The 17,796-nt window shown below is 32.6% G+C and overlaps 1 protein-coding gene across 10 annotated transcripts in view; it reads left to right on the top strand.

The window, feature by feature from the left end:
• LOC111047759 (calcium uptake protein 1 homolog, mitochondrial) overlaps positions 1–17,796 on the top strand; it is a 71,297-nt gene that overhangs the window by 40,044 nt on the left and 13,457 nt on the right. For all 10 annotated transcript variants that reach the window (XR_005572453.1, XR_005572452.1, XR_005572454.1 and 7 more), the window contains 3 exons: positions 5,460–5,620; positions 14,640–14,756; positions 16,791–16,915. Coding sequence is in view for 7 of the 10 variants with exons in the window: in XM_039437537.1 (XP_039293471.1) it covers positions 5,460–5,620; positions 14,640–14,756; positions 16,791–16,915 (403 nt within the window). In the remaining 3 variants the exon portion in view is untranslated. The remainder of the gene's footprint in view (positions 1–5,459; positions 5,621–14,639; positions 14,757–16,790; positions 16,916–17,796) is intronic.

Here is a 17,796-nt window from a genome sequence, read left to right as displayed (position 1 = left end):
CACTGAACATTAATTGTAGAGAATTTTATGCTCAATCTCTTCCACTTGAAATTTTTTGTTCAAATTGTATCTGAAGCCTGATAATTGGGAATATAAAATCAGACTTTGCATTGATGGGGCGGAGCTCCTGAAATTTTTACAGATATGGGACTTATGGCAGTTGATAGAGCTTATCAATGACTATTTTAGGTATAAATTTGATCAAAATCGTTGGAGCCGTTTTTGAGAAAATCGCGAAAAACCCGGTTTTTGACAACATTTTCACCATTTTAGCCGCCATCTTGAATTGGATTAGGGCCTTGAGTTCCAAATTTCAAGTCATTCCGTTAATTGGGAGATGAGATATCGTGTACACAGACGCACATACGCTCATATGCACACACACACACACACATACAGATCAATACCCAAAAACCACTTTTTTGGACTCAGGAGACCTTGAAACGTATAGAAATTTAGAAATTGGGGTACCTTAATTTTTTTCGGAAAGCAATACTTTCCTTACCTATGGTAATAGGGCAAGGAAAGTAATAATATAACTGCTGCACAACTAACTAAGCACATAGGAAGTCCATATTAAGATATAAATGTAAATACTGATTGTTGAATAATTTCCATAAAAATATACCGTAGTGCATCAGATTAAGCTAAGGCTAAGCACACCTGAGGAGGCGCGGCTTGGTGATACAAAGTGTTGATCTTATGGAGATTGCCTTATCACACCGTTCCACGCCATGCCCGATTCAATGTGTGTGAGTTCTTCCATTCAAACCAATAGCAAGAAGCACCTGAATGCAAAATGCCGCATCGCGCCTCCTCAGGTGTGCATCCAGCTAAAGTTTGTCATGAGATGCATTAAGAATTTGGTGATACGAAGTTCGCCGGGCCAGCTAGTTGATAATATTAATGACCGGTTTTTGAGCTCGGGATTCAGCTGTGTTCCAGACTTTAAACAGCTGGAGTCAGAAAATTGGCTTTCCGAAACAGATTTTTCGCCACACTGCACAGAAAGCAGCAGTTTTCCAGTCCCTACGTAGATCTGAAAGACATTGTTTGCAGACGAGTCTCGTCTGACGTCAGAACAGGTTTCTTTCCGGCCTAGGCCGGAAAGAGTACCCTTTCCAGCCGCTAACATGGAACTAAGAAAGGTGATCAAAAAACAGCTGATCAAAAAACTTTTCAATATTTGTGTTCATTATTCAATAATTAAAACATTTATAATAATATCATCTTATTGTCATTTGAAAGAATAAAAAAGTATAAACTCAACCTCCCACATAATTGAACATCATCTTTTAGGTTATTTAGACAAATCAGAATAAAAAATAAAAATACTTGGACAATTCCTGATATTCAGATTACCTCAGATTTGCTAGAGCTATCACCTTCCACTTCTGCTTTCGGAAGTGCTTAGTAAACAACTATTCTCATATATATAATATATTGTTTATTTTTGTGTATGGCGAAAAATAGCGTTCGCACCATGGGCAAAAATGTTTTTCCGGCTCTCAATCTTTTCTTTTGAAAACCGATTTCGAGCCGGAAAAATCTCATTTTCTGCTCTAGGTGCGAAATATACTATTACGGAGGTAGTTTAAATTGAAGTTCGAAAAACTAGAAAATAGAACACAAAATAAAATAAAGAGAAAATAGTGTAAATTTTCAACTACAGTATTTTGAATTATTTATGAATGTTCCATTTCGTCAAAGAAAAACGTTTCCAATTATAGAAATGAGAAAATAAAGATTATCATAAAACGACGTCTATAACTACGTCTAATCCCGAGCTCGGAAACCGGCCCTAAAACGGAGTATATAGGAAAAGATTATGAAAAAGAACATGATTATTAACTATTATCATTTATGGTTGAAAATTACTGAGATATTGCAATTATTATTCAAATGCTAATGAATCAATTATTATTTAATTATATAATGAATTTCCATCTAGCTGTTTACCCTGTTGTCAATATTTGCAGTAGCAGAAGTCTTCAGGGTGAATTACAGCATTTAATTTGGATTTATATTTAATAATAATTATTATATTATTATTATTTATCTGTGATTTGTATTGTAAATCACGAGTGAATTTGTTTGGTAATACAGCGAAGTGAAGTGGGTGACCAAAGATTCAAATCTTTTATAGTGAGATCCACGTTATAATGACAGTAATTGATAAACTTTGATGTTGCTATCCTTGTCTATCAATCGACAAAGCAGGTAGTACCATCTTTTTCTAGCTCCGCAACGATGCCAAATCTGTTTTTGACAATGTATAAATATAATTAAGGCAGAGAACAGGCAACGCTGTTCTTCTATCTTTATCCACTGACATTATAACGTGGACCTCACTATAGATTAGTTGACAGACAGAAATGCTCTCGATATTCCGCTGAAAGTTAGACTTCTCTAGTTCTCTTGCATTTGCAAGAACCCCGAATTCCCTCATACAACATTTAGGGAAGAAAATGTATGACATTGTATTTTATTGAATATACAAAACAGTCTGTCCAATATATTATATTGTTTCATACTTGAGAAGTTGACCTCGAAAGGGAGGGGAGGGATAATAGTGAATTGTGGCGAATTTACAACCGTAGATAGACTTGAGAAGACGGCGGCTTTATTTATTGACATCATTTTATTCGGAAGCAATATTGTGTTGTTGTCTGTCTTTGTCATATTTAGTGCCTGGTGTAGTTAGCTCTCCGACCTCTCCCTCTTCTTCTTCTTCTTCTTCTTATTATTATTATTCTCTTGTCTTCTTCTTTTTCTTCTCTTTCTTCTTCTTCTTTTTTTAATTCTTTTTTTATTCTTCTTCTTCTACTTCTTTTGATAGCAACGAAATCAATTTCTGGTTTGCCATAATGCGGGAGACAATAAAAAGAAGGAAGAAACGAATAGAAGAAGTGGGAGGGGATGAAGTGGAAGGAAGAGAAGAACAGGAAAGGGAAAGACGGTGAAGAAGAAGGGGAGGAGAAGAATCTGGAGTAGGCGAAGAAGAGGATGAATGGAGAAGGAGAAGGTTGATAAAGTAGAATTCGAAGAGAAGAAGAAGAGAAGGGAGAAGAAGAAGAAGACGAAGAAGTCAGAAGAAGAAGAAGTAGTAGTAGAAGAAGAAAAAGAAAAAGAAGAAGAAGAGGGAGGAGAAGAAGAAGAATAAGAAGGCTAAGAAAAAAAAGAAGAAGAAGAAGAGAAGAAGAAGAAGAAGAAGAAGGAGGAGGAGGAGAAGAAGAAGAAGAGGGAGAAGAAGAAGAAGAAGAAGAATGATAAGAAAAAGAAGAAGAATCACTACACATGTTACAGTATCATATCAATTTGATGCACAACACAATGATTTTATACATTCGCCATCTGCTTTGTCGAATGATAGACAAGGATAGCAACACCAGTCTCAATCAAATACTGTCATTATAACGTGGACCTTACTAAACTGTAATGGTCTGGTGGCAATTGGCAAAGCATAAAGCAGTGCACTGCCTCCCAGATCAATAACATAACAAATAGTCACGCCACCTCACCCCACTAGCAAGCTCAGTCAAAATTCACTTTTATCGGTCAGCATTCCTTATGTAAAACACACCGATGCTACCCATTTAATGAATACTGACAGTTTATAACCTCTAGCCACTAAAGTAATGTATTAAACTGTCAGCAACCCTGATACATAACATCAATGCTTCCCATTCAAACAATGCTGACAGTTTAAATTGAATCACACTAAATCGAACCCTAAATTTTCAACGCTCAAATAAAAAAATCTGGTGTGGCGCACTCACACAACTTTCCTCGCTCATTGAACTGTAAGCCCCATTTTTAAAGGTGAATAATTCAGGGGAATAACATAGAGACGATTGACAACAACATTTGAAACTACGATCAGACTACTGTATATGTGTATATATAATTGTTTTCAGAGTACTTTTTCCTTTGTGTAAATTATTGTGAAATCCGATGATTTTTTAAAAGTCGTCAAAACAGCTGTTCTACAGATGAAATATCTCGACTATGTGTTTTTTTTTCATGAACTGTTCTACCTAGTCTACCTACCTCATGCACGAGAAGGAGGTTACAAAGTCCATTTCTCAAGGATGGGGTGGACCCCCCATTAGTTTCCCAGAAAGGAGACTCATGCCAGTTAATAGAGCTGATAACTATAATAACTATACAGGGTATGAATTTGAAAAAAATCGGTCAAGTTATTTTTGAGAAAATCGTGAAAAACATGGTTTTTTAGTAATTATCCGCCATTTTTCTCAAGAATATTACGGAGCTCACTAAAGCAGTAAACTACAGCAAACGTTTTCGGATCAAATAAATTATTGTCGCATTGTTTTCAACCATTTGTTCGACAACTTACAATTGTTTTCTTAGTCCTAAAGCTATTACGCGCAACTTGATTCATCTTTGTCAGTCAAGTTTACTTATTTGGTTCAAGTTTGTCTAATTTTTTGCTGACACTTGACTTTCTTCTTTAGTGAGATTCAAGGTATGAAGTCAGTGGAAATGATAGGACTACAGAGTTGTCAATTTTCTGTTATCACCGCCTTCTATATTAGATACCTGTGATTCAAGTCATTCCGGGATATCTGATGTAATATTAATTATGATCAACTCTAACTGAAATATATTTTATTCGTCAATAAAATATATTTTTTCAAATATATATTGATTTGAAGAGCTAATATCTCAAACACTGTTGGAAATATCACAAAACTCCGTTGAATAAGAATTTTAGAAAATCTTTCAATCTTCATTTTTGAATAGTTAGTCATGTTAGAAAAATGAATTGAACAGAATACGTTATAATTAACGTTGAATACGTTGATTAACATTGCTGTTGCTATCCTTGTCTATTCGACAAAGCAGATTGGGCTATCCTTTTCATGTCGGTTGAACGCATTTATCCCAAGATATTGAAGGAGAAGAAGGAGAAAACGAAGGAGAAGAAGAAGAAAGGAAGATTGTAGGAAGTGGGAGAAATTGTAGCCGCAGTCACTTCACTTTGACTGTTACCCCTCCTTTCATTTTCCCTGAATTCGCGCATGTCGGCATTTGAAAACATGTTAACAGTGGTACCAACCTAATCACGTTTTCCTCCCTTTTTAAATGTTCTAATATGTGGCTCCAAGATGGAAATTTCCCTTGCGATCCACCTTTCTATCTAGAAAAATGAAAACTATAGTGAACCACTATTATTATTCTCTAATACTTGATTACTCAATGTAGATACTCGTTTATCCCATTCTTGTATAGTATGTTGTATCTTTGAATGTCGAGATAATTAGAACGGTTTGAGATATCTATGTGTGGGTTTCGCCATTAATTTTCTTTTGAAACTTTATATCGAAATCCTGTCATGTATCACATGACCGCGTTCCCATTTGAAAAAATGAAATTCTCTAGTTTAATTAATTTTCAACTGTAAGTAATTTCAAACGTCCGGTTGTGTTTTTCAGCATCCCGTCGCCATTTTGAAATCGCGTTCAGAATGTTCGACCTGAATGGTGATGGAGATGTGGACTGTGAGGAATTTGAAAAGGTGGCAACCCTGATTCGCCAACAGACCAGCATTGGCAGCAGGCACCGTGATCATGCTAACACTGGAAACACATTCAAAGTAAGAACAAATTCATCTAAAATACCGTAATTGAAATTTAAAAAAATAAAATGATCATTAAATAAATAATCATCATTAATAAATAAATGAATAAATCATCATTTTTCAAATTCAATTACAAAGAATATTTACTATAGTGATGTCCACGTTATAATGGACAAAAATAGGAGAACAGCATTTTCGATTCTCTGCCTTGCCACTGCCTTCTATAGAATATAATATACCTTATACAGGGTTGTTCAGAGGAAACGCATGTTTTTTCGAACAGCCATTATGATTCGTGGCAGGTGCAGAAGTACTGTACAGTCCGGTTGAACCGATGTGCTGATGATATTTTCCGGTAAAGAGATGTCACTTCCGTGGAGTGTAGTCCGGTTAAACCGATGTCCGGTTAAAAGGTGTCCGGTTAAGAGAGAGGCTACTGTATACAGAAATTGCTCGCTTAATATAATAGGATGTTGTACGTTCCAATGCTCATAAAAACTGAAATGGCATAGTATGGGTCGTCTGCCAACATTCGTTCCAGGGCAATACCATCTCCCGTTAACGAGTACTGGCTGTTCGAAAAACATGCGTTTCCTCTGCACAACTCTGTACAAGAAGTATATCCATTGTAATATTAACTTTTCATTAGTGTTGAAAATAACCAATTATATTTTATTGTCAAGAAAATATATTTTTTAATGATTTAATAATTATTATTACTGAACGAAAATCTTATTTTCAATGTTGTAAACCACCCGAAGATTTCTTCTACTGCAAATATTGACAACAGGGTTAACAGCTAGATAGAAATTCGATGAGAGCTACAATTCAAAAATTATTTAATAACAATTATTCATTGATCAGCATTTGAATAAAAGCAATTTCTCATCAATTTCCAATGATTTAATAATAAATTTCCATAATTTGAGATTAAATATTTGGTTAATAATATTTCTACATTGTTGAAGAACGATCTGGCAACGTTGCAGAGGTAGGAAAGGTTAGTGATATGAGCTTGTTGAATGATAGACAAGGATAGCAACACCAATGTTAATTAAATATTGTCATTATAATATTGACTGTATTATCTTATTTCAGACAAGACTGAAATAAGTGATAGACAAGGATTGCAACACCAATCTTAATCAAATATTGCCATTATAATATTGACTATATTAACTTATTTCAGACTGTAGTTTCGGCTAAGCTTACAACTATCAATAATATTGTATAGTATAAATTGTAATAATAAGATACAGTATCAAATCAATATGATACAGTATCATATCAACTTGATACACAAAACAATGATTTGATACATTCGCTATCTGCTTTGTGGAATGATAGACAAGGATAGCAAAACCAATGTTAATCAAATACTGCCATTATAACGTGGACCTCACTATAGTAGCCTTTGGCCTATATTATCTTATTTCAGACAAGACTGTAGTTTCGGCTAAACTTTTCATTATCAAGTGTCAAAATTAAAAATGGTATATAATGCAGAACAATTGAAATTAAATCATTCATAATATAAAGTAATGAAAATTAATAAACACTGGAAAGGAGAGAAAAATATAGATGAAGTAAGATCAATTTTTCAATAGGCCTAAATGAAAAAAAAAAATCACCTACAAATATATTGATTCAGTAATGATTATAGGCTATAGTTACCTGAGACTTTTTCTTATAAAGGACGTCAAAATGAATTTACGCACAAATAATAGCTTATCAAGCTGAACCACTACCTCCGTAAACAAAGCTGTAGTGCATTCGTGTAACGTCAGCATAGGTAGGGCTCGTACACCAATAAAAATTCGTTGATTCCAACTGATCTATATCAGCTAGTGTTTTTATTGGTGTAGGAGCCCTACCTGTACTGACGTCATCAGAATGCACTATGGCTTTGTTTACGGAGATAGTGGCTGAACCCAGTTGGTGTGGAACTGACTATCCCTGAGTTGAGAGCGCAATAATGTAAAATGTCCTTCACATTGTTGTGAGAATAGAGAAGCAGAGACCAGGGTTCGAATCCTGGCCCGGACAAGATTTTTTCTCGTGCCATTCCCGTCTTTCGGATGGACACGTTATCGCGTCGGTCCCAGCTGCCTAAAAAGCAGTCGTCACTTCAGAGGCCCTGAATTTGATCAAGTGAAAACTCTGAAACCAGACCTATCCTTAGTTTTTCTCTTCCGATCTGTGATATTTTTTAAAGATGAAATTAATAAAGTTTAATAAGGTAGTATAAATACATACATTTTGAAAATTTTTACAATAGAACGTTGAAATAATCTTTTATAAAGTTTAAAACAGTTTCACTCCTACCTCAAATCAAAAATTCTTTATTGGTTCTTCAACAACAATAAATATACAAAAAAAAACTTTCAGTAAAAATAAAAGAAACCAATCACCTGCAAGAAAATCCTGTGCGCAGGTGAGAGTTGCTAATACAAATTCATTAGAGTCATTAAAAACTTACAAAAGATGAAATAGAATCTATATAATATAATATTTAATAAAAGAGATTATGAATAAGTGGAATAAGGGTGAAAGAAAGAAGGAGAAGAGAAAAAATGATGAAAAGAAGAGAGATGGCAAACGTACGGTACTATTGAAAAATAAGAGTCACTCAAAAAGTATGTCCTCGATTTCACTGGTAATTATCCATTCAATAGTTCTTTTTTAAGCAATGTAACAGTTTTTATTTATTATTATTATGGCTTTTATCGGCCAGAGAGATCCTTTCGGATGTTCTGCCTCGCCGTATTACCCAATGTCATCTCCTATCAACACTCAAGTTTATAGGTTATCTTGGGTTCTTCATGTTTTCCTCACTAAATGTAACAGTTTTAGATTAATATGCCCCATAAGGTAATCTGGAATTTTGTTGAAATCTGAAATCCGGTAATCTGAAATGAACCTATTTATACATAGTACATATTCAATTTTCCCACTATAAGTCTCATTTGTTTGATATTCCCTTAGAGTTTTCATCAACTCCTTAGTTTTTATCCTATTCTTATATCTATATCTTAGCACTTAATATGTTAGCCTATTCATTTATGTATCAGTTGTGTTGTGTCTTTGTATGTAGAAATTGAAGTATTAATTGTGATATTTTATTTGTATTGTACTAATTGAAATATTTAGCTAGTGTAATTGAATAGATCTTCCAATGTGTATATCCTCATAGATTGTTACTACACCTATATTTTATGTGTGAATGTCATAAAAGTATTTATTAGTAACTTGTAATAATTTAATGTATCAGATTGAAGTATTTATTGGAAGTAATTGCTGGTTTAGGAATAATTTGGCTGGCTCACAGTTCTTTATTGAATATCTCAGAATTTGAGCATGTTCTACATATTTTAAATCTATAGATTATTATTCATTACAATATTACTAAATTATCACAGAGTATATTTATTCTGCTTCTTCAGTTTCAATGCGACATAGTTTTCGTTAAGTATTGCAAGTAAATTTGAAAGCGTTTTTGAGAATTATTACTTTAAATTAATGGCTCGTTGCTAAGTGAAATTATAAAATAATGCTTTGTTATCCAATTCATAGAGTTCGTGTTATAAATTTTGGACGCGGTTGTGATACTTCTAATATATATTGTTCAATTCCTGAGGCTGATTTAAGCTATACTTATCAATAAATTATGCTTTAAGTTTGTATTATTGCTGATTGGGAATCTTTTTTAAGGATTAAGCATGCAATCAAAAATCTTGGCAATCAAATAATCTAAATTGTAGAATTTTTCTCTTCTTATAAGAACTGTGTGCCTTCCAAACTATTTCTACTCCTTTGTAAAAACGTTTCTCTTCTAAATTTGTCTACTTTTATTTTACCCCATTTTTCCTCCTGTCTGACATCTTTATCAGAATCGTCCCGAGGTATTATGTCGCATTTATTTCTCTTCTTTCTATCTCTTTCTTTCCTCTTCTCTTTGTCCGCTTCCTTTTCTTCTCTTAGCTGTTTCCAGTGCTAATCGAGCTACAATAGCTTTTGTTGGCTAATATTTTCATTGCTCAAAACTATGTGATGTAGTTATGCTAAATTATGCTAGTAAAAAAATGTGAAATCTTCAAATATCTGAAATATTAGATCTGTTCAGAGTAATTGAGAATCACTTACAGCTTCACTTATGATAGACTATTCAAGAAAACATATAACTTCTAACATATTTATTATCTATTAGAATAAGAACTATTTGAATTCATGAATTGTATGTGGGCCCACAGTGCTCTTAAGTAGATCATTCAAGAAAATAGACTATTTCTAACATATAAATTCAAATTCTTTATTTTCTGCATAAATACAATATAAATTCTGCATAAATATATTATTCATTAGAATAAGATCTATTTGAATTAATCAATTCAAAAATTCCAGGAAAAATTAGGCCTACAGTGCTCTCAATTATAGCAATGTCTTGGAACCATTATTAAGTATACCATAGAGAAACAATAGCGTAAGTAGATATCCCATGGTATAGGGCGTTTATGTCGCAACTTTTACTGTAGTTATCTCAAGCCGATTACTGTTGATTATTGTCGAATTTTACTGTTTTGTTGGGGTGAGAGTGCATGAACGGCACAATATGAGAGACTACCAGTGTCATACAACTTCACGGGAAAGAATTACATGAACTAGCTGCTTTAGATAAGTTGCGACATAAACGCCCTATACCATGGGATATCTACTTATGCTATTGTTTCTCTATGGTTATACAAATCGAATCAAATAAATTACTCTGAATGTATACAGTAGCAGACAACCAAATAGCAATGTTAATTAATCTATTATTGATTCAATACCCGTTTAAAACAAATTTTCCCTCAATTTCACTTAAGTCTATGTGTTTATACATTTAGATTGACAAAAATAATCATACAAGTGCAATCTGAATAAAATATAATCAGTTGGATTCAATAATATTCATATAAATTATGAATAAGAAAACAAAGATATTGTAAAATTTCACTAAAAATTTCGTTTTTAATCTCACTAAAAAAAGTTTTTAGTAAAATTTGACAATATCTTTGTTTTCTTATTATGGAGAGATTTCACATCATCATCAATTCTACTAATTTTATTAAATTATGAATAATTAACCAGGAAATTTTCAATACAAGTAGCATTCGATGATCATATTCATTATAATCATAATAATCATGAATCGTCATTATCTTAATTATTATAATCAAAAGCCACTTGGTTTTATGAAAAAAACAATGAAAATTTTACATGATATTACAATAATTCAACCTAATGTATACGATAAAATACCACTTGAGAAAACACTACAGACTTTGAGTCTCAAATAGTTTAATAAAAACACACAAATGTTGTCAAATTCTACACAGTTTTATTCGGTACACGACCATGGTTTCGTGACCACACCGGTCACATTTTCAAGTTGAGTCTCAAATACCATTTATTCGAAATAATTGTTTTAGTAATCCTATGTCGAAGTAGCTGCATGTACGTAGATTATAATAGTAGTAATCAACAATCAAGAAATAAATCAATTATTTAAATCATTTGGCACATTTGCTAACAATAGTTTGTAAATTAGTATTAATTGTTCAAAAGGTTTATAGATTTGTAGCAATAAGGCTGCATGCTCGAACATGATTTATGCTCTAGAATGACATGAGCTAGAAAAAATCTAGATAGCCTGCTTTTTAGATGATAGAACAGGTTATAACGCCTCAAGCTAGTACTAGCTAGCTATTATTAGATATTTTAACTTATGCCAAAAATGTGTAAATTCAAAGATAATAGTAGGCCTATAGAATTTTAGATTCATTGTTGTAGTTTCGTATTGCATTGATTCGTCCTCATTCTAGAATCAAGATTGCTCCAATTATTCGAAAAGGGATTGTAAAATATAAATAACTTGATAAAACTCAATGTAACTAAATAACTTGATGGAACAATAATAATTATTAATACAATAACAATAGAACAATTGATGAGATGAAAATCAAATAAAGACAGCTTTGGAAAGATTTATTATATTATTTAGTCTTTCTTCTATTATAACGAGCATTATCCATAACTCAAAATACGACCCATGGTGATGTTGATTATAATAAATAATATATTTTCCCCTTTTTGTGTAGTTGAGAAGTTGATATTTTGGTAATTATTCATATTAAATAAAAATACTAAGAAATTGTCGAAAACCACAGATTTTATTGATAGAAAGACCGGTTTTGGTTGTTACACCATTGTCAATCTCTGATAAACTAAAACTAAATACAAGAGCAGCAGAATTTATACTAGTAGGCGAGTACTGCTATTGGTCAAGGGCATGAACGCCTGCCATTGGCCCAGCTAGACAGTTTCCTCCCACTCAACAGTGGCGGCTTGAGCAACAGACTCGCCATGATAACAAAATTTACTTTCAGTGCAAAATAAGAACCAAGAAACAAGTGAAAGCTCATAATAGCTCATGCCGCCATTTTGTGACACTGTTGAGTGGGAGGAAACTGTCTAGCTGGGCCAATGGCAGGCGTTCATGCCCTTGACCAATAGCAGTACTCGCCTACTAGTATAAATTCTGCTACTCTTGTATTTAGTTTTAGTTTATCAGACATTGAGAATGGTGTAATAACCGAAACCGGTCTTTCTAAATATCAATAAATCTGTGGTTTTTGACAATTTCTTAGTCTTTTTCATTTAAAATAATGTATTATCAATAACATGATATTACATAGTTAATTTCGAATGCATTATGCAAATATAATGCATAGAATATTATATTAATAGACAAATTTCTCAGATAGGATAATTTTATATTATTAATTTTATTGAAAACTAGAGAAAACCTACACAATTTATTGAAAACTAGCAGGTCCCTTGCGGAGCACGGGTTAAAACCAACCCTTGCGGAGCACGGGTTAAAAACTTGACGTACTGATGTCTTCATGAATTTAAAATAGACTTATAACTATTCTCGGTAAATTAGGAATCTATATACAAAATTCCAAGTTAATCAGTTGAGTAGTTCAGACGTGATGATGCGACATTCATGAATTTTCTATCTCGTTCGTGTATACGCCGATTCTTTCCTTTATTATATTACAGATTTCTGTTGTGCCGTTTGCACAGTGACAGTTTAAACAAAAAATTCATTTTAAACTGGATTAAATCCGTATCTAGTGTAGTTTGTTATATTGAGTTTAAGCCACCAGCTGATTAAATCGAGTTTAAGCTTCGACTACTGTATGCAAACGGCCCTAATAAGAACACGAACCATTGTTTAGAAGTATAAATTGTAGAATTCCGACTGAATCCCCTTAACTTCTTTCATGTTGTGTCACTTGGCAAACTTCTTTTATTTATAACGATTGTCTAGCAGAAACAAATGCCATTAAGTGGTCTTCTTGCAGTAAACGACATTGTTCAGACAACTCAATTATATTCAAATAGAGAAAAACTTTAGATGATCACGCCATATAAAACAGCAACCACTGCAATAGATTCATGTTGTCTGCCCATTTATAATTTTTATAGATTAAAGATGAACTTTATTTGTTGTCTCTCTCTTCTTTGAAGGTTGTCTATTCTGGGAATTGATTTCGGTGCAGTATTTTATTCTATCTTCTTTTGTCAAGTTCCCTTTATCCCTTTTATTGTTCCCTTTCACAATATGGAAAGGATGCAATAAAGTACAGTAGTTTGAAGATACCTGACAGAATAAACTTACATCTAAATTTGTCATTGGTTTTTTTATAGAGTGATCCGTGGTCTAGTGGATAGAGTTCTTTCCTATGCAGCTGTGTGACGCTGGTAGTCTCTCATATTGTGCCGTCATACACTATCACTCCAACAAAACAGTGAAAATTGACAATAATCGACAGTAATCGGCTTGAAATAACAGTAAAAGTTGCGACATAAATTCCCTATACCATGGGATATCTACTTACGCTATTGTTTCTCTACGGTAAAACTATGATTATTCATTAAAATTATGAATCATGCCTATAATTGCCTAGTTAATCGTGGAATTACTCGAAATTCGTTGACTTTTCTTGACTTTTCAATGATGTATCAAAATTTTACTAGGGTTGAATGTACCGTATCAAAATTTGAATGATAGGGTTTAATAAATAGGGTTTCAATAGATTGGAAGTAATTCTATTGATTTATTAAACAATAATAAAAACACATAATCATAAAATGAATAGTTATAGACGGTAAAATGAATTCGATAACTCTATTGTCATTTTCATGTATTTACGACGTTTCATAGATATATGTGAAGTACTGTTTAATATTGGAGCATGTACAACCTTATAGAACCATGTAAAGTATAATAAAACTTGAAAAGTATAATAGAATTTTGTAATAGAACCATGGAGAATACAGTAGAACTGCTAGGTAGTTTTATGGAACTGTATGAAGTATATTAATAGAATTTCAAAAAATTTAATAATAATAAAAAATTTTAATAATAATGCAAATTTTAATTCTATAGAATCATTGAGAATAGATTAGAACAATAGAGGAAATATAGTATAAGAAGATATCCCGTAGTATATGTTCCAATTTTCAAGCCGATCTCTTGTTACTCAAGCCGATTATTGTGGTTTACTGTCTATTATTACTGTTTGGCCAGGTGAGAGTGTAAGAACGACTCAGTTTGAGAGACTACCAGCGTCACATAGCTTTACACTTCACGATAAAGAACTACTAGGACTATCAGTTTGAGTTAACTTTGAAAATTGGAACTTAAACGCCCTATACCGTGGCTTATCACCATAAATGATACACAGTATCACCACACATGATACTGTATCATATTAACTTGATACACCATGGGATATCTTCTTATGCTTTCCTTTCTCCATGGAAGAATTTGGTAGATTTTCATGGAACTGTATGAAATATAATGAAAGACATGATAGACTTCAATAAAATTATTGTTGCAGTTGGCTATACTTCTTTTCTCTATGAAAATTTCTAATAAGTGAGGAATTTATGATGGTAATTCGAGTGTTGTGAATTTTTGTAGGGAGTCAACTCAGCTCTAACCACATACTTTTTTGGGCCAAGCATGAACCAGAAGTTGACTATTGAGAAATTTCTGGAGTTCCAACAACAACTGCAAAGGGAGATTCTAAGTCTTGAGGTTGGTGGTTCCATTATTAATTTTGAAAATTAGTCAAAAATTTGTATTTTATTGTAATACTTTAAGGTGCTTGCACACAGAGAGTGGTCAGGCTTGACTTGTTCTAGTTTTTTGGAAAGTGAATTCATCTGAAACTAGAGTTGATTATTGAATGAATAGATTGATTTATTTGCCAAAAACAAAATATAAAATAGCTTTACAAAAATAAAAATATGCTACTACATTAAACTGAAGCACAGATCTATTGAATTAGTACCAAATATAGAATAGAATGACTTTTTTATTTATGTTGACGTGGCGAAGTTTGGACAATATTGTCCATTCTACCACTTAACCACGTCGTTAGCAAACAATACAATACAAAATATGCAGAGATGACAAAAAAATTGAAGCAAGAAATGACAATAAAATGTAATAAATATGAGAGATCAATATTGAATAATAAAAGTCGTAAAAAAATAAGTGTTTTTGAATAAACTCAATCATTTCACTGCTGAAAGAAAAAGCAAAAAATAAATTAAAACGAAATAATAGACAAGCTACTGAAGAGAATTAATACAGTAAGAATTGGAATCAAAGATGAAATTTGTTTATTTTATGTATTGTGGATATGGATATGAGGAAAAAGAACCTGTGTAGGCCTAACAGTATTCAATACCTGGGAAATAGAATAAAGAAAAGTGGGGAAAACCCGATCGCAAATAAGAAGATTTAAATAGGAAAAATTTTGAAAAGAAAGAGGATAAGATGTAGTTACCTAATCAATACATATTTTTGAGCATTGTAATAGATACAGAATTGCAATGCAATACGTTTTGCAGAATAACATTTTTTATATACAAGGTAAAAACTGCAAAGCGAAAATAATAGAAATTTAAAGGACAAGCACACACCAGACATTCAACATTCACACTCGTAAGCATCCTATGAGGATACTGATAACTTTAATGATAGCAAGATGAAGCCCCGTCTACCGACTCAAACAAGCCCACCGCCACCCAACAGCTAGATAGATAAATGTCTTTTATTTTCACTTTATAACATTACAAAAAGCGATGTGGGCATAGAGAGATAGATTATATTAAATTGATACTGTAGCTACAGATAACAGCTCTCTGTCTGATAGTTTCTTGTTTTTCTTCAATTCATCTTCAACTGAAAAAATCTACTAGAATCAATGAACTAGTATTATAGAATCGATTTTTCACACTAGTTTTTACTATATGAATTTATTACAAGATAAAATACCATACCTGAGTCAGTTTGCGAATCATAACCATACATATATCCAAGTATGAAACGATTAAAATTTCAAATCAACTCGTTTTGAACATTTTTTTAAAGAAATGGTTCATCTGTAGTGAATTGTATTTGTATACAGTATATCCACTGTGGATAGCTAGCTGGGAGATCAGACTAAGTGACAGTCCAGCTCCAAAATTGTTGCTAATTATAACAAATAACGCAAAGCCTTTACCAGAAAGATCAATTCGCGAGCAACAACACTTTTTCTTTTTGCATGGGCAATGCCAATATACATATGCAAATCTCCAACAATTATCAAAACCCCGAGAGAGTCAGAGACTCTGACAGGCGACAGATGTTGTTGGCTGTTGTTATTGCCAGTCCGCTATGACTAGTATTCGATTTTGCTTTCCCAATTCAGGTCTCCATCCTGAAAAGGGATAACCAGGCGTACCGCAGGGAGGCGCTTTCAGCATTCATAAAAGATGTCAGTTGTGTTAATTTTGAGAGTAAGTTCAAAGCTGAAACGTATACACTGCGCCTCAATTATTAACTAATATGGGAAGTGAAATTGAAGATTCAAATTATTATATGATGTCACTAATGTACAAGTATATAAAATTCAAAATATTATTTGTATAATTCTCTGTATTTACAATCTGTATTCTCTTTATGTGATACATTAGTGTATCTTTCCTGTAAAAATATTATTATTTTTATCGATAAATAATGAAATATTTTTAATCGATCATTCCTATCTTGTATTAAAACTAGTGTATTATTTATTAGTTTCAGCGCAAAAACCCTGACGATAATGGCAAAATATCGGAGGCAGATTTCACTGAACTATTGCTGGCTTATGCCGGGTATGCTCCTAAGAAGAAAGCCCGTATGTTGAAACACGTTAAAAAAGTGTAAGTTTCAAACCTCTTTTCAATTTGTTTACAATCTGCATGAACATCGTTAATTAATTAGTAATTATTTATGAAAATTATCAATTATTAGTGCCGTTCTCGCGGTTCTTCTATTCGATTGATTGATTGAGTACTTTATTTATGTAGATTACAATTTTATACTGGCTTATACACTTATATACAATAGCTTACAATACAGCAAAATTATAGATGAATTTACATAATATAGACTAAGAAAATAATTATTGAACTGTATATGATATGAGAAAGCAATTTGTAATATAATAACTATAGATAATAACTATATTGTTATGCATCTACATAAATTGGCGGAGCTTTGGACATATCAATGTCCATTCTTCGGAAAGAATATTAAAAATATCCTTCCCACTAACTCTCTACCAAAACGTTAATTTCATTATTTAAACTAAGGATTTATTTATTAATGGAAATATTGTAAAAGTTTTAATGGGAGACTGTTTGAGGGCAGCTCCAGTAATATCGAATTATAATCGATGGAACATGTGAATTGGAACAGCTAAAGAAGGACTAATCTCTTATGCTGTTTCGATGAACAATTTTCTTCAATTCGAGTATATCTTCAAATGTGAATTGAGCCCCATCAGACTCATCATCGTACTATTGATGGTCCATTCTTCTCAGATTATCACATGCACTGATTCCCTCTGCTCATGCATGGCTCAGAACATATGTTTGATTTGGTTATGAGGATGTGTTCATCAGATCACAAATAAAATTATTCACCATCTACTTTTAACACTAATCTACGTTTACTACAAGATATAGTCGCATTTGCTGTTCGTTTCTTTAAACTAGCTATTGAATTGTTTTAAGCTCTCTTCAAGATTTCTAACGGTAGC

This window comes from Nilaparvata lugens, chromosome 11, assembly GCF_014356525.2.
Source record: "Nilaparvata lugens isolate BPH chromosome 11, ASM1435652v1, whole genome shotgun sequence".
Taxonomy (NCBI): Eukaryota; Metazoa; Arthropoda; class Insecta; order Hemiptera; family Delphacidae; genus Nilaparvata; species Nilaparvata lugens.
Note: the sequence above shows the minus strand (reverse complement) of the source record. Positions and strands in the feature narration are given on the sequence as shown.